This window comes from Amblyomma maculatum, chromosome 6 (assembly GCF_055883805.1).
Source record: "Amblyomma maculatum isolate TAMU_Amacu chromosome 6, ASM5588380v1, whole genome shotgun sequence".
Taxonomy (NCBI): domain Eukaryota; kingdom Metazoa; phylum Arthropoda; class Arachnida; order Ixodida; family Ixodidae; genus Amblyomma; species Amblyomma maculatum.
In genome coordinates this window covers 46,320,724-46,338,682 of record NC_139349.1, presented here as the reverse complement: position 1 = coordinate 46,338,682, position 17,959 = coordinate 46,320,724, and the positions used below count along the sequence as shown (strand labels likewise).

At 43.2% G+C, this 17,959-nt stretch overlaps 1 protein-coding gene across 1 annotated transcript; it reads right to left on the bottom strand.

Annotated features, from left to right (window-relative positions):
* Window positions 1-661: 661 nt before the first annotated feature.
* LOC146185650 (uncharacterized) lies at window positions 662-6,405 on the bottom strand. Its single transcript, XM_084607892.1, has 2 exons — window positions 6,376-6,405; window positions 662-1,873 (listed from the first exon to the last, which is right to left on the bottom strand). Exons 1-2 carry the CDS (start codon window positions 6,403-6,405, stop codon window positions 662-664), a joined length of 1,242 nt encoding a protein of 413 aa, XP_084464018.1.
* Window positions 6,406-17,959: the final 11,554 nt, after the last annotated feature.

Sequence of the window (17,959 nt, the reverse complement as noted above, 5' to 3'; positions counted from 1 at the left end):
CATAGTCTATATCGCATTTGTTTTCATGACAACAACGAAGCTATAATGCTGCTTTCTACTCACTCGCACTAGCTTTGCATACATGATCTCAAATTGTACGAAGGCGGCCATTCCACCATTCCACTCCAAATAGCATATTTATTTGTAAGTTTTATAGCTAAAAGATACTGGTTTTACGGGGACCGTAATTACAAACCCTGTTTCTTTTTTGTTTCTCGTGAAAACAGGTGGCATGGTGGGCGACAAAATCAAGTCGCTCCGGGAGAAGCTTCCAGGATAAAAAAAAATTGACTTCCTGCATGAGGCGAATGTCGTCTTCGCACCACAAGCTATACATCGACATTTATTACGGAGCTAATTGTTTGTAATCAATGGAGAGCATGTTCTCAATAAAGAAATGATAAGACAGCTGTCCATACAAGTACGACTTTATTTCTTTTATTATTGTATACGCCCCGACCTTTTCTTTTTTTTCAACTTGATATAGGCACCGGAACTTTCATTTTATTTTCAAAAAATAGTGTTCGGTGAAAAAAGGAAAAGATCCTTTTTGCCCTTTCGTGGCAGGTTTGCTGTTTTTGTGCGCTTATAGCGGCTTTTTTTTTACAGTTGTGAAGAGACACTTGTCACCAACGTGGCACGTGGAGTAGTTCCACCACAGTTACGTTTGCGGGCCCTTTCTGCTTGACGTCGTCGCCTTATGCTCTAGCGTTGAAGAATCCCGCTTCTTGCGTGAAGACGCTGGCTGCGCCTGGCTCTCCCCGCCGAATGGCGTGTTCCTGCTCCCAGACGTGCCTGACGCTGCTTCTTCCTCCCTTTTTCCTCCCCAGGGCTTAAAGCCATCACCTTGGCGCTTGCCTCCCCACGGCCTGAATACGTCGTCTTCCTTTTTGCCTCCCCATGGCCTGAAAACGTTGTCTTCTTTTTTGCCACCCCAAGGCCTGAAGACTACGTCCCCTCTCTTTCCTCCCCAAGGATTGAAGGAGTCTTGCCTCTTGCCACCCCAAGGGTTGAATGCGTCATCTTCTCCGCGCTTCCCTCCCCAGGGGTTGAACGAATCGTCAGCGCCTCGCTTGCCTCCCCACGGGTTGAAGAAGCCCTCCTTGTTCGATCCTTCTCTCTTGCCTCCCCATGGATTGAAAGGTCCTTCTCTTTTGCCACCCCACGGGTTGAACCGGTCCTCACGCTTTCCTCCCCAAGGCGTGAACGTGTCTCCACCGTCGCCATCGCCACCCCTCTTCCCACCCCATGGAGAGAAGGTGTTGTCGTCCGTCGCCCTCTTGCCTCCCCACGGGGCAAATACACGCTCATCGTCTTCCTCGTCGTCAATCTGCTTGCTCTTTCCTGCTCTCTTGCCTCCCCATGGACTGAACGAGTTCCTGTTATCCTGCTGCCGCTTTCCGCCCCAGGCGCTGAAGGTGGATCCCCTCTTGCCGCCCCATGGAGCGAAGCGTTCGGCCGCCCTTTTGCCTCCCCAAGGATTGAAGGTTTGTTCCTTCTCCTTCTTGTCGTCCCCGTGGGCCCTCTTGCCGCCCCAAGGACTGAAGGAGTCTGCGTTCTTCACGCTCGGCGTTTGGTGCAATCGACGCACCTTGTAAGAGGAGGTCCCGTCCGCCTGCTGATGATCGCTGCCAGGCGCTTCGAGCAGGTAGTCGAACGCGGCATTCCTCTTGCCGCCCCACGGGCTGAACTGGCGCTTGAAACCTTCGGAACGCATGTGCTGCAGCGTGGCCGGCGAGATGTTCCAGCGGATGAGGGTGTCGCCGCCTCGGGAGAACAGGGGACGTGCTTCGTCGCTGCCCACCATGTGCTGGGCCGAAGAGCCGAATGAAAGCGCAACGGCAGCCAGGAACACCCGCAGTAGAAGCGTTTCCTGCAGGAACGAGCATGTTGACTTAGTACGCACAGATATGAAAAACGCTATTCTTTTTCTTGCAGCAGAGGGAGTGAGCCCAAGTTCAACTTGTTCGAAGAATTAAAGTGAACTGAGGCCGCATTCCTTAAGCTTCAGTTTTACATTTCATTTCGCCGGATGCGTGCATGACGACAACGTTAGCCGAAAGCAGTGAGTGGCCAGTCACAGAAATCGCAAGATAGTGCGCCTTTCTACCCATTTTACGACCTGCAAACAGAGGTAGACAGCGCGCGCGAAGAACGTGGCAAGAAGAGCTCGTTATCTAAAGAAGACGAAGAAATGAAAGTGGTTCGTCTCAAGTAATATGCGTAATTTTGATGCTTCCATGAACAGTTAATTTGCGACAAACGCAGGCATGCCTTGAAAATTCCGACATTGCTAGAAAAGGTTAACAAACGAAAACAAAAATACAAAACAAAAACAAAACAGGTGTCGTCTTCAGCTTCCGATTTCACAAGTAAAAAGAAAATAGCCAGGGTTTCACTTCACTTAAATCGATTAAGACGTAAAACAGCACTTTCAGTAATGAGTTTGCTTGGCAAGGAACTAAGGTGCAGTTGAGGTGAACTGAAAGTCCTTTATTAAATATGAATGCTCATGGCCATTGAGGAATGACGGGGAGTAGACAGTATTCAGTAACCGCACATTGCTCTGATTAGGTGGCAGGGTGTGCCATACTTGGCAAATAATATTTGTTTGCTACAGTCCTTTGCTAGAAGTACCTGTTTCACTTAGAGGTTGACACCTCAATCATGTCGTGGGAGAGACTGGCACAGAGCTGGCAAAGTGTTAAACACATTTAACACTTATAATTTGCGACACACAGTTGCAAGTACATACATTGTTGGTTTGTATTCTTATCGCAACTAACCTCGACCTTGACTAGCAGATGAGAAGCGAAATGGTATGGCTCCATCTTAACTTCTCCACAAAAAGTGGTTGCGCTACTATTTTGGCATGAAATTGCGTGATGTTTTTGGTATCAATTCCTGCGCACACTGCCTGCTTACGTAATTCATGAGTCAATTGAAGCTCTGGGCCTAAAGACAGACACCGACACCGACACCAATTTATCGGTGGAGTTTCCAGAGGCTACGCCTCATCGCCTTTCGCCCCGAATTATCATAAACCGTTCATCTTGGTAAAGACGACATTTGAGTACAGTGACGGGGAATTCTTCAAATCTAATTGCCTCGACAATAAGTGTGTCTCCTGATGCCCTACGGACGCCAACGTAATTGGAGAGAGCCAGAGAATCATTTGTACTGAGAAGTATGATTGGATGCAGTTATCCTGAGCGTTCTTTTAAGGGTAAGTTTGGAAATTTCAATAGTCCTTAAATTCAGTTTTATTGGATTCCTCGTTGTGCTCGTTTCATTACACAATACACGCGTATCTTGTCTGGATCCCTAGCCAGAGGATAGTTGTCGAGTCCTGGCGCTCAGCTTTGTGACGTTTGTTGAAATGATATTTGGCAACATATTTCTCTGCCGTAATAAACTGTTACCACTTCGTGTTGAAATGGCTTACTGCAGGATCATTTAAGGGGCCTTGCAACTAACATTTCGCAGCCAATGCCCTCTAATAGGAAAAACAAAATTGGTGTGGAAACTACCTGCCTGGCGCTAGGCTGTTCTTTTTCTTGGTATTTGCCAGATTTCGCTTCCGTAACAGAAATGACTGCATGTAGCTTCCGTTAGCGGCGTACAGTTTCTGGAGGTTGTGCTTGCTCCGCGCAAAATGGAGATCAGTCTTTCTTCAGTTGCTATCACTAATGATATTTATTGCTGCATTCATATTTAGCTTTATATCTTAATTTTTTTTTGTCTTAAACCTAATCCATTCACTGTTCCGTCGCCTTTGTATTGATTATTTCAGGTGGGTGCTTAGTCTCTGTGTTTTGTTTTTAAATAGGGCCGCTTTAACTAGGTAATGACCTCAGAGGCCCTGTATTAATAGTCCTCCCGGCTGCACATTGTGTAACAGCGAGCTGCTAGGTTTTTGAGATGATCGTTAATACCAGCGCTAAACGAGTCAATTTTGACATCTACAAGTTATCAACACTTACGTTATTCCTCGAGGTGGAATTTTGCTCGACACGTCAACGCAGCGTCTCGCGAGACTGCTACCGTATTCCATTGGCAAACTCTTACCAACGCAGGTGGGGTTTGGCTTTGTTCTATGAGCACATTTTGCCATGAACCTTAATCAATCGCTAATGTATGCATGTTTTGCCACCAATTCTTCTCATTCAGAATGGATGTGTTGAAGGGGCCCACGAGCAGCTGGGTCTCGGGTTTAGTAATTCCACATCGCTACTACTAGACGCCACTATACTTGTGTACCACCACGGGATTCGTTCTCCGGCTCAAAATTTCTATTCAAGACATACCGACTAGGCTCATTCTTGCCGTATTGGTATTTATGTTTATGTATCTGTTCAGTTAAGACCACCCATCGTCTTCAAGAATACCTTCTGGGAATGCTGTACTGTGTGCGCACTCCTGCACGCTTCTGTTTGCTTTTCTTTTTCGAAGCTCTGTTGCTTATTAACCTCTGTATACTTCGTGATTCTTAGACAATATTCCAGTGTGGGTATATTCCATTCGATGTGTATATCACCATGTCATCATTTCAAGGACCAAGCCGAACATACGATGTGTCTCAAATAATATGTCTGGCACATAAAGCATTGAGTCCGATAACTCTAGAAGTACTCTCACGGGACGTAGCTTGTTCACCACTTCAAACTACACCTTAGCTGCGATCTCTAGCTTGGACGAAAGGGCAAATAATGTCTCCGAATGCCAAGTTTTGTTGAGATAGCGTATCTTAACAACCCGTGAGAGGGACTGAAAAGATTCTGCCGGAGAACATTTATGCTGCCTATGAATTTACTTTACTGTGCTATGCAAACAGAAGTGGTGAACTAATTGTACAATATGCTCGTGCTAGCTGTATTTATTAAAAAAAAAAGAGAGAGAGAAAGAACTGAATCAGTAATTTATGTCACGAAGTGCTCAAGGTGGCTCATCATGAAAATTGAAAGGCAAAGAAAACCACTGAAACGTAAGATCTGCTGATCAGTGGACTGCTGCAGCTTGTTGAATAACCATAAGCGACGTTTTTGTACATGAGCATCTTTTCATTTTTCAAAATATGACAAAATATTACTAGCAGTTCACGTTTTTCGTTTTCTTCAATGGGGTCCTCTCAGCGACTTCTCTAAATAGGTGATTTTTTTTTCTTTTTTCAAAAGTGGGACTAACCGATCGCAGTCCCCCCATTCGCCAGTCGCGTGACGTCCCTCTGATTTTGTGCTATTTAAATAAATTATTTTCATGCCATGCTTTCAATGATATACTGAGAGTCACCTGTACGTATTCCCCGAGATGGGTACGTGAGAGTGGCAGATGCCAGGATGAAAGTAAAATCTTCCTTTGTCATAAAAAAAAAAAAGCGACAGTCTAGCTCTCTGAACGGAAACTGGCAAAAAAGTTAGCGCTTTCAAAGCAGCTGAACTTCGTGAAAATAATTAATTTGAGGCCACCTTAATGCACTTTAATTTGGGGCAAATAGGTAGCGGTAAAAACAGTGCTCTAATTAACCATAATTGACTATTTCGGCCACTGACGAATTGCGAGTTTGCGTGAATACCACTGGATGCAAAATACCTCGTGAAAGGAAAAAATGTTATGAAGAAACTACATTTTAAAGCTTCGAATTCCCAACAAAACTCATTCTCAAGTAAACATCGCGCTTACTTCTTAATTATGATAAGAAAATTTTTTTAAGAACCTCTCCACAGGAATTGAAAAGAACAATGTATAAATGGCTCCCTTATAGTTCGTTTCTTTTTCCAGGCAACTTGGAAATAACCAAAGTAATCAGCAATAGTGACGAAAAAGGAAGACGCGCCTAGAAGGAAGGCGTGCATTAAAACAAATGGATAAACAAATAGGCGCAACAATGTTTATCGTTCAAAGCAGTTTGTGTGCGCTCCTTCACTATGCCTGCAAAAGGTCGATGCGAAATGCCGCAAGAAGCGTCAAGCCGAGTTACTCCTCCATATGCGCGGCGCAGCGTCTGTTGACGCACCGGCCATCCTAATCCATCTTTGAGACGTGTGATCTCCAGATGAGTATCCTGAAAAACCGCGAGCCACCGATGAGGAAACAGAAACGCTCATGCAAATATCCGCGGGCATTCTGAGAGTCGAAGGTTGAGTGCATCAACGGATGGTCTGAAAAACCGCAGCCGCCACAAAATGTGACGACTCGTCTGTTATGCGCATCATCTGCACTATCTCCCCCTGCCAATACGTTCCGTAAATCCCCGTATTCCAGATCTACCCCCCCCCCCCCCCCCCCCCCCCCCGTACCATAAAAAAATAAACATAAAGGCTCCTTGTACTGCAGTCTATGCTCACTGCCATAGGGACACCAGGGACTACGACTCACCCCTGCAGCTGCCCTGCGGCGAAGTCCCATGGCTGCTGCTGGTGTTGATTCCGCGTGCGCTGCCGTCGATGAGACGAGTAGCGCCTGTTGCTCCGGCCTGTGGCGAGCGTCGTTATATAGCCTACCACGAGCGGACTGCCCAAGTCCCAAGGGGCTGGGAAGGCAAGTAATCCGATTGCCATTCTTCTAAGGCCACCGCGCGCGCCAACTCGGGCGAAGCTTTTAGCTGCGGCGGTCGCCGCCAAAAAAGCCCGCTTTGTCTAGTTTGTCTGTACCCTCCCTCCATCTCTCCTTTCGTTTGCTATTCCATTTTTATTAGTCCATTTCTCAGATCACACGAATTCTCTTTGCGCTCCCAAGCTGTTACTCTTCTTAGGGGTAGTAGCAGAAACATAGAGGGAAAGGAGGTTGGAGGAAAGATAAAGAGAGGAGGGCGGATGACAGTGAGAGCGGTGCTACTCTCCGCGGACCTTTGTTTGTTGAAGATGTGCGTGGTTGTCGCACTCATTGTCGCCGGCTCGTGCAAGTTGGCGGTAATGTGTCCCAGCTACGTGCTTTCTGCCCTCTCTTCTCAGGCTTTCTGCTTTCTGCTCTTGTTCTGTGCTGGGGCCTAAAGGCCACACGCGCACTTCGAGCCAGGCCACGTGTAGGTTGGAGAACGGGAGGGGTTGCCGCTGCGGTACCGCGCCTAAAATAAAGTGTATTTAGTTTCTCAGAGGCGGACGGGGGGGGGGGGGGGGGGGGGGAGGAGAAAAATTGGTCTGCTTCTTAAGAGAACGCAGTGGTAAGAACCATGCCTGCTCGTTTTTTATTGTTTTTTTTTTTTCATCTCTAATATGTTTTTCTTGCGTGGCGCGGCGTGCGCTATAAGCGCACGTTTGCAGGCTGAGTGGTTGTCGATGCTGTAATGCGGTTGAGAAAACATGCTTCTTACTAGTTATTAAGAAGAAAGCTGGGAGGAAAAGCGTGGGCCGAAACGCAGTGTGTAGCTGGAGCTCATGTATCTACCCTAGCCCACTCTTAATCTATGAGGACTGTTTTTCTCTAACTTGATCTGACTCCCACGCAGTGGCGGGGAAAAAGGAACTGAATACGCTTTAAGCTTTAAGTCTGTGCGGCCGAGACGGAAACAAATTTGCATGATGATAACAGGTCAGCAGCAACATTGTTACGTCAGCTGGCGACTCATTTATTACAAGGACCACTTTGAACCATTTGCAAACAGACATGAAATTCTTCACAAAGAGAAAACGAGGCAAAGCCCTCCAGGCTAACCCCCTCTCTTACGCTTTATGAAAGCCCAAATTGGTAATCGAAAAAAAAAAAAAAAGAAAGAAGAAACGTGCTTGACGAAGGTTTATCAACTCAAGTAAAAAAATGCGAAATATTACACTACAGAAAAGCACTATATATAACTTGGGAGGGTGTAGTTGTTTGGCCTTTGGCTTCTCGTGGTTCTAATGAAGAGTCAGAAGAGCCCAGAAAAGTGAGGTAGAGACAACACAACTCAGTTTATCGTATATAGCGGTGTCTTCTTCAATTTATCAAGACATGTTAACGTACTTTGTCGGTGATAGCAGGGTCTAACATGCTGCCATGTATAAAGTGTCTTTACAGCCATTACGCTCTTCAAGTGGCTTGCTTGTATCAAGTAAGGCCATGAAATGTTCTGTGCACAAAGGACGGCACGAAGACAGAAGGGACTAGGTTCAAACCAACTAGCCCGACAACATATCTTGCTGTCGCTCACGCCAACTTTCGAATCTCATCAAACATACCTATTCCCTCTTTAATTTGGCGCGGCATAAGGAATAATGCATGTTCTTTCATGAATATGTAACACGTGTTTTATACGCTATAGTTAATGTTATCAAAGCAAAGCTTCTGCCCTCGATGAGCTCATTTACGGCCACACCAGCGCTTTCCGTTAAAGTTCAATGCCGTCAGGTGGTTTGGTTTGGCTGTCGCAATCAAAGTTTTTTCAGTTTGCTGAATCTGGCTGCTGCCTTCTCTCTGAATGCACAGGGAGCCTAACGTCTTGCCAGTCTGTGAAACAAGTTCATGCTTTGAGGAACGTCGCATTGTGTCATATTAAATGGAGAATTGAACAGTATATTCACTACCTTGTTATCAGTGGAAGACGTCCGTGGCGTGTGTTTGAAAACAGTAGCCCGAACAGCCATGGGATCTAAAAAACAGCAGCAAGTGAATATGTAGACCCATACGCAGCTCAAGAGTTGGCCTGAAAGAGCTACCATATACTGCGAATATCGTGTATATTATCACACCTGTAAAGGTGAACTTAAAATGCAAATATTTATTATGCCGGTTAATTTAGTTCATAATTCGATTCCCAGCGAAATAATGAGGGCAAATAAACAAGGAGTCTTGATTTAAAGCTAAAGCAAAGCTCGCGCCTAAATTCATTTCCGAAAGGAAAATTTCCTAAATTAATTTCCTAAAGAGAAAGAAGAGCATAATAGTGAAAACGCCATGATTCGCCTTAAGAGCAGGTTGATTTTGCTATTGCTGTCTGTCAAGCTTATGGCTAGTGTAGGGAAAGCTGGCGATTGATAAGCACAATTTTAGGTGACAGCAAAAGGGTTAATATGGCTGCTTTTGTTCTTATGAATTGTCTTGCACATGCCCACCATAGTGTTGCAAAATTCAGCACAAGCTTTTTTTATTTTGCTTCAACCGGTCTAATTCATCACCTGGCAGTCGTAGTGCGCAGCACAATATGCGAAAATGTGCCTAATTCATATCTGAAAATGTGCTTAATTCAGTTGTTTGTGTTCTCTAGACGAAAAATCTACTGGTGTTGTTGGAATCCCTGTCTCCAAAGAAAGTACGAATTTCACGGTTATAAAAACTTGCTGTTGTCCCTCTTGTGCTTTCTATTTTATTTCGGTATCATCTGTATATATTTAAGATCTACTATGGTTTTTCTGTTTCATTGGTAATATTATGCCCAAACCAAAGTATATATAAAAAAAAAACTAGCTTGAGCAAGGCTGCTCTTAATTTTAGCTAATGAAACAAATGGACGGTAATCAACTAAATTCTCTCTTTAGTAAAGAGACAAAAGAAGCATAAAATAGAAACCGTAACAGCTTGCGTTGACAGCGGATTACGTTGTTAAAAAAAACGAACAAAATTAGTTTCACTACGGGTAAAGCCCACATTTCATATGCAATCAATTTTAGCTGCGAAGCAGTTGGGGAATATTGTCAGATGTTGTTATCTAAATATTGAAATTAATTGCCCAGGCTTCCAATTCGGAGCAACATTTTTATTTGAACCTTTGATCTTCGCTCGTATCAAGTCTTCAAAAGGCAGTTGAAGAGGTTTCTGATATCGAGAAGCTTAGGGGGGAGGGATGGTGGAAAATGCATGTTTGCAGATAACGAATGCGAAGTGGTTTTGCGCTAGCGCCTCAATTGCCGATGAAATTGCCAAACAAAGTAGCGTAGGCGTTCAGACTTCTCCGCAGTGCAGTGAAAATAATTTTTTTTTGTATAATTAAGAAAAATTTCAACAGCCTTTTACTACGGCGTCTTTCATCGCATGAGTCTCTTTGGGACGTTAAACTCGATAAACCAAAGAAACCCAGAGCCGAAAAGTTTGTCCGCAATAAACCTCGTACTTTCATTTTTCTGCCTGATGTTATTAGGTGGCGTGTGCATTTGCTAAGCTGATGTGATTTCCCTTGGTTAAAAACATTACATGTAACCCATTTTGTATTTGTGGAGTGCGAAAAAATAATCGCCAATATTCAACAACTTCTTTATGAGTGATACTAAAGCATTATTATAATTTCCGTTCAGGAGAAAGCTCACAATGTTGGGAACAGTTTGCGCAAGTTTCGATTTTTTGGGTTGAGCACCACTAATATATTCCTTACTTATATTTAAGAATTCATAAATACACACTCATATAGCGAAAATATGCTTCTACGTGTTTTTACTCAAACTTTTTATGCGTCATTCAAATGGACACTGTGAGCCCCAATCAGTTTTCTTGTTTGATCAGAAGAAATATAATAAGTGTAAAACAAAATGAGCTTACTCGTTCCCTTAGATGACATCATTCGGCCAGAACATTCACTGAGCTGCTCTAATTGGACGAATGGTCGAATAAGAAACTAAATGCGCCAGCCGCAGGTACTGTGCCCACAGGACGCTTCCCACTAACGCTGTTCGACGTGCTTCGTCTGCCTAACCGTTTCTGTGTTTCTGCCTTTGATTTTAAATTTTCTTTACTGCTTTACTACGAATGGCGTCCAGATGTGAGGATTTCAATGTTCACATAATCAACTTGGAAGGGCTGCTTGATTTTCGTTACATGGGAGCAGGCTACGAAGCCAGGAAATTTAAATTCTATGCTCTTCTGTTTTGAGCAGTTGTCTTTGTCTCTTGATATTTTATCCTCCTTCCTTCTCCACCTGCTTAGGTTCCGTCTTGAATTCTTCATTCGACATTAGCATGATGTCAATGTAGGTAGCTTCTAATGTCTTATCTAACAAATGCAAGGTAGATGTGGCGGAATAGGGGCGTAAAGACGAATGGTCCCCCTAATCGGGAAACGTTCAGTACGAAAAAGTACAGGCACGTATACAAAGCAGTGAAAGTATTAAAAAAACAAAACAAAAAGAAAATGTGCCGAGAGTTTAGAACTGCTTCTTATTACCAGTATAGCTTGGCTTTGCTTTTTGAAGCCATTTCTATCACAATCCTCCCTGTAACGACATTCCGAAGCAAATAACAGTCACGCACAGAACACCTTGTGTCGGCACTAGTTTAATCATAAGCGAGATAAGACGTTATTCTCAAGTCAAAGAATTTCGGAAACAAACTTTTTACTGAGAAATAATTTTCATTCAGTAATCACAAATGCGAAAAACGGTGACGATGCGAGTGCATGTCAGTTTCTATTTAGCCTTTCTTTAGTGTCATTTCTCGGCGCTCAGAAATGTCTCGATTATATTATGTATATATATATATATATATATATATATATATATATATATATATATATATATATATATATATATATATATATATATATATATATATATATTATCTAATGAGTGATTCGTAGACTGACAGGCACCGCACCGCGCCCGAGGTGACTCGACTCTGCTACATACAACGGCCGCCCTACACTGAAGTAATATACTGCACAGACACTAACCACGTTTGGGTGCATCTCCCAAGACCGCGGCGAGAATGGGTGCAATGACAGTAATCAAGTTCTACAATAGGGGCACTTTTACTCTTCTGCTAATTAGAAGTATGGTACACGGTGACTTTATTTATGGCTGCACCCGCTGAAGAGCTGTTTATCACGGACGTTCATGGTCCAATTCCCCGGGAATTCAATAATATGCCGTAAATATAAGCATATAAGGCATTTTGCTATGCTCGCGGAGAACGTAAGAACCTTCCCGTTTAGGAACAGCAGGGCGTAGTCCTTCGTTATTCAGGAGCGTGAATTCTCTGTATTCGCCTACTATTAAATTCGTGTTGGGACATCTTGCTGTGAGCTTTTGGTGTGCGTTAGGCTCAACTGAAGAATGCTGAGCAAAGCTTTAGCTGATTGCAATGCTTGGGCAGAGTTAGAATGTTTGAGGTCAGCGTTTTAGTCGAAGTTTTTGTTCAAAGGCCCATTTGAGGGGAGATTAATAACGAGAAGTTTATGTTTGCTCTGTAAGATTTAACGTCCCAAAGCGACCCGGGCTATGACAGACGCCATAGTGGAGGACACTGGGGGATTTTCACCACTGGGATTATTTGGTTAACGTGTACTGGAGGACACTCGGTAATTTTGAACACTGGGATTCTTTACTTAACGTGCATGCATTGATGTCACTCAGTACAGTACATGGGTGAACTTGCATCACCCGCGTGCATCAGATCAGCTGTAGAGCGCATAACCTCTGAGGCACCGACACGGGCGAAACAAGCTCACGGACATAAACTACAATGCCTGTAGATGCCAAGCAAAATTACGAGGATTGACCAGTTCATGATGAAAAATAGCGCCAAAAGTACACGTCCTTCGTGTACGTTTTGCGTTATTTTTCATCATGAACGTTCACCAACTCGCCCAACTTCCGGCATTACTTAACGTGATTGACCAGTTTGGGTTCTTCTACTATTTACTGAATATCAACGACTTATAAGGCATAAGTATTTGGGACAATGATGACTTTCTAATTTTTTTAATAGGATAAAAATAAGTTACTAGTAATTGCCATATAATCGCCGATTTATAAAATATCTGGCGCCATATTATGGATGTGTTCAGATAAGAACGGTAGTTGAGGCCCCATGACCATTTTCTTCTTCAATGTAATTTTCATACGCTGGGGGAAAATGTACCGACACAAACCAATGAACCTTATAGTTTTGCACGATACGAAGTACGAAGTAGTTGTCTTGGAAAAAAACATCATACGTCACTAAAGGTGAAAAAGCCGTTTTTGCCATTACCAAATTTTGTAAGTGTAAAGCCTTGCTCCTTGTGCACAAAAAATTTGTCTGGCATTATTCTTTATTCAATAGAGCTATGCAACATTTCCTTTTAGGAATGTGAATAAATTTAGTTTTCTTATTGCAGCTTCAGTAAAACATCGCAAATGTTAATCCAGCGACGCGCGTGGCAAGAAAGTCGATTTTCAATTCTACATTCTGGTACGAAGCATTCCGTTGCTGTCACTAAAGATATTTGTCTTTGTTCCGCTGGTTATGTTCTTGATTTTGTGAAAAATGGGAGGCTCTAGACTGCTAAGTATTTTTTTCCACAGCACATCAAATTCGCCGGAATTTTGAAGAGCAAAAAAGGGAGCATTTAATTTACGAATAATAAAAAAAAAAAAAACATCCTCTTCAATGTTCAGTAAACTCTCGCTTAACAACCCTCAGTGGATCAGAAGTATTAGCAACTAAAAAGTGTTGCATTATATTGAGCGAATTCTAGAAATGAATCTAAAACTGAACAATTTTACTGAAAACTGCCAATATTTAGCCCGGTATTTTGGCACGATGCATAAGGTTGCTAAATTGAAACATTTTTCCGGATTACGCAGGCGTTTTTATTTATTCCAGTGACATTTTATCGCTCTGGTGTTATTCTTTCATTTTCCGCATACGTTCGAAATTGGCCAAAATCCAAGAGTATAAAAAAGTACACAAATTAGAATCGGATATAAAAAACTACGGCATCTTTGATTTTCAATGAAATATCTTAAATAATCTATCTTCAGTTATTTATTTATATATCAGGAACTGAAAGGTATTGCTTTATGCACAATATAAAGATAAAAATAACTATAAAAGTGAGCACTTAATTGTTTTCATTCTGTAGATTTGCTTAGGCCTACACCTCTTAGGGAGTAGGTGTCAGAATTCGACTTAGTATTTGCTGAATACAATGAATATTTATATTATGCAATATCCAAAGCTTTCTCAATGCTTATGAAGTATTTTTCTACTCTTTGACAAGGTTGATGATAGCTTAAAACGGAATAAATTAGCTATCCTTTGCCATTTCGTGGCAAAACGCAAGCCATGGTTTAGCTTTTTACTCTATCCTGCAATCTTCTTTTTACTTTGCGGTGCAGTCGTATTTAATATAGCTCTTAAATATACTATTTGATATCTTGGTTATGAGACATATTAACAATAATATGTCTTTAAGACGATTTTTCTGAAGTGTACTTATGTACTATCTATCATAAGCAAAACGCTCTGCAGCATGATAGTGTTGGATATAAATATATATATGTCTTTATGCCTGCATCCCAAATGAGCCGAGCTGGCGAGTATGCTTGCCGACAGGCCTATCTAGCCAAGAGAAAACGAGAGGTAGCACTTCGTATTTACTTCTATCATGCATCTTCGTATCATGCAAAAATGAGGTTCATTGCTTTGTGTCGAGACATTTTCCCACAGCGTATAAAAATTTAATTGAAAACAAAAAGTGGTCATATGACCTCGATTACCGTTTTTAAGAACACACACACACACACACACACACACACACACACACACACACACACACACACACACACACACACACACACACACACACACACACACACACACACACACACACACACACACACACACACACACACACACACACACACACACACACACACACACACACACACACACACACACACACACACACACACACACACACACACACACACACACACACACACACACACACACACACACACACACCACACACACACACACACACACACACACACACACACACACACACACACACACACACACACACACACACACACACGCACACACGCACACACGCACACACGCACACACGCACACACACACACACACACACACACACACACACACACACACACACACACACACACACACACACACACGTGTGTGTGCTTGTGCGTGTACGTGTACTTGTGTGTGTGTGTGTGCGTGTGAAGCCTTAATACCAAGTGTACAAAAGTGCGGGTGTAGCTGGAAAAGTAGTGGTTATTTTTTTTCGATACTGCTATTGAACGAACACCTAGATGTTGGCGGAAGATTTGTAGCGTTTCAACCTTCCCGCTAGCTTTTCTCGCAAAGTTTTGTGTCTGCGCGATAGATGGCGTTACGGGGGCAGTTCGATAAAATGGCGCCTGGCATAGACATGCGTAATGCCTGAATTTGAAGAGTGCTGCAACCATTTGCGGGTGTGGTAAAAGCATGAAAATTAAACTGAGAACGTGCGTGAGATCACTGAGGTGACGGACGGTGCATTTTCGAAATAGGATCGGTGACATGAAGCAATGATCAGAACCGTGATACCAGTGCACCGTCCGGGCACCACAAAACTCAACCCGTTGAATCCAAGCCGTCATCAGGAATTAAAGACAAGAGGGATCAATTAACGCTGAGTTACAACGCAATTATTTTCTTGAACGCACTGAAAATCATGCTGGCGACATTAGAGCATTGCACTGTCTCCCCCACAGACGTTCCCTCCGGGGCAAGTTGGTTGTGCATGTGCAAGATTGTGAAAGCGGGAAAGTTTTCCAAAACCGGCTAAGGCATTACATCATTCTTAAGATGGTCGCTTTCACTACTACCAGTGAAAGGTGTTATCTCAGTACCACAAGCTTGTTGTCAGAGCAGCATTGCATGCAGCACCTAGAAGAGAATTTTCTGTAGTTGTAAAAGTTTACGCAATGGGAAGATGGTCATCTGTAACATGAAATACGTGATCCCTCTCAATATGCATGATCATGCAGAGGTCGCGACCTTGAAAACACATTAAAAAAATCAAAACAATATTGTGAAGCGAATGTAGTAGTGGTACAATAAGAATACTTTATTGAAGCGCAACACTTAGGCGCCAAAGCGAAGGCGTCATTGGCCTAGTCGAGCGAGTTTTGACATTATAACGCCTATTGTCTTTGACCTCAGGTGCAGCGCGAGGAACCAGAGCCGCGCTTCTTCTCCGCACATGCGGAGCGGGTATCCGGTGGCGCTCGATTCTTCTTCTGTTGTTGCTTAGCTTTCTCTTCCACTCCACATTTTCACACAGCTGTTCGTATTGATACATATCTCCACAAATTTGCAACATTGCCTGCCACAATGTCACACAGTCTTTCAAGCCTCCTGCCTATCCTTTCCCTTTACCGCCACCACTGCCCATCTAGCTCGTCTCCTGAGACCTCCCTTTTCAATATGCTCTCGACCCCTTCGTGACACCATCGTGTCGTCTAGACCCGGTTGTGATGTCGTTGAGGTTCGCAGGAGCCGCGCGCTGGAAGCAGTGCTTCGGTTGCGTTTTCTTCTCGTTCGCAGACCACCGCGGAAGAGTTAAACCACAGTAGACCCTGTCTGAAAATCTTTATTCGGGCTTCCGCTCTGTAAAATCGTTTACCAATACTTAGCAACACAGCATAACCAGCAGTAACAACACTTTTTCTTTCAAAACCGTGCCTAGCTGAGCTAAGCCGCAGCAAGTTTTGGTTCTCAGACCTGCTACGCAAGGAAACAATGTCTCGCTGAGGAAGCACTGCGGCGGGGCCGATACCAACTCAAGGACCATGGAGCACACGGTTTTACTGCACTTAACACATACTACGGGTGGGGTGCCCTATATCTGCCATTATATTGATGCGAGGAAATACGCATAGCGAGAAAAGAATTCCCCTTGTTTCGTCATGTGCAATGGGAAAAAGCGGGTCACTTCGTTTGGGAGAAATATTGAGACTAGATTCATGGAAACTATTTTATTCGTGACTAAAACCAATGCCAGAAATCGACAGTTCTGTGAAATAATAACTTATTGTGGGCGCTAAAAAAAGCAAATGCCGAGTTGTCCGTGTCTATTGTAGCCCCCAAAATTCCCAAAATTAGTGACAAGAACAAATTCCGGAATCACTTTCGTGTATATATTGTTTTCATTACTGTGATGTTGCGGACGCAACCAACACGCCGCAATCAACTCGTGCGTAAGAATTGCCCCTACAATCTGATAATGGTTGGCCTGCATTTTTTGTAAAGTATGCTGCTCGAGAAGTCCCGCAGAGAAGCGCTATGAGCCTGTTTTCTTTTGCTTTTTACGTTGCACTTCCAGCCTTAATAATTAGGCAAACCGTATTATTTGTATGATGTTCTTCCGTTCTTACAATTAGTTATGATTTCACGTAAGCGTCATATTCAATTAGTTACCTGAGCCAAAACTGGAAATTCAAATGTTAAGACGATCGATGTGTGCGGTTTCGTGTGACTTACGAAGATCCGGAGGTGTTTCCTCTGAGTCACGTTGCATTAATAAATTACGTCCAGTAAATACCACCTCGGGTATTTTTAAATAGGAATGCCTCGAAATGATTCCACAAGTGTAATGTCACTAAGGATAGCGTCCAAATAGGTTTCGTTTGGTTTGATTTGTGGGGTTTAACGTCCCAAACCGACTAAGGCTATATGCCGTAGTGGAGGGCTCCTTGAATTTTAACCACCTGGGTTTTTGTAACGTGCACTGACATCGCACTGCACACCGGTGCCTTGCTTTTCACCTCCATCGAAAAGCGGCGGCCACGGCAGGGATCCGATCCCGCATCCTTGGGCACAGCAGTCGAGAGCCATAAGCACTGCGGCGGTGGAGCGATCGAATATTTTGTCGCCATCACGGACACATTCTCACATTACTGCAAGAAAACCTATTTTTCTTATAAGCTGTGTGCCCATGCAGTGCTTTTTGGTAGTCTTATGAGCTGCTCTTTCTTTAAAAAATTACTAAGGACTCTAGCGACTAAAATAGTGAAAGGCGAAAGCCTGAGCGTCGCATTCTGCTACGCAATTGGCAAAATTTAGTAATTAGTTGGATAATTATATAGTAATTGAGTAGATAATTATTTACTTAAAATAATCAATTAATACTTAGTAATGAATTGGTTAGTCATAAGTTGGTAATTGATTAATTAATTAGTACCTTGCCAATGATTGGCATATGGCATATAAAGCGCACATTCGCGCATACTGTGGTGGTGCTCTGTGATTGGTCAATACCTTTCACATCATCCCGCCTCGGCCAT

What these genes read in the sequence shown, in the direction of transcription:
- LOC146185650 (XM_084607892.1), bottom strand. Translation starts at nt 6,405, where the DNA reads ATGGGACTTCGCCGCAGGGCAGCTGCAGGG. An exon ending in GCCGCAGGGCAGCTGCAGGG is followed by an intron (nt 1,874 to 6,375) that starts GTGAGTCGTAGT and finishes TCGTTCCTGCAG; the next exon opens with GAAACGCTTCTACTGCGGGT.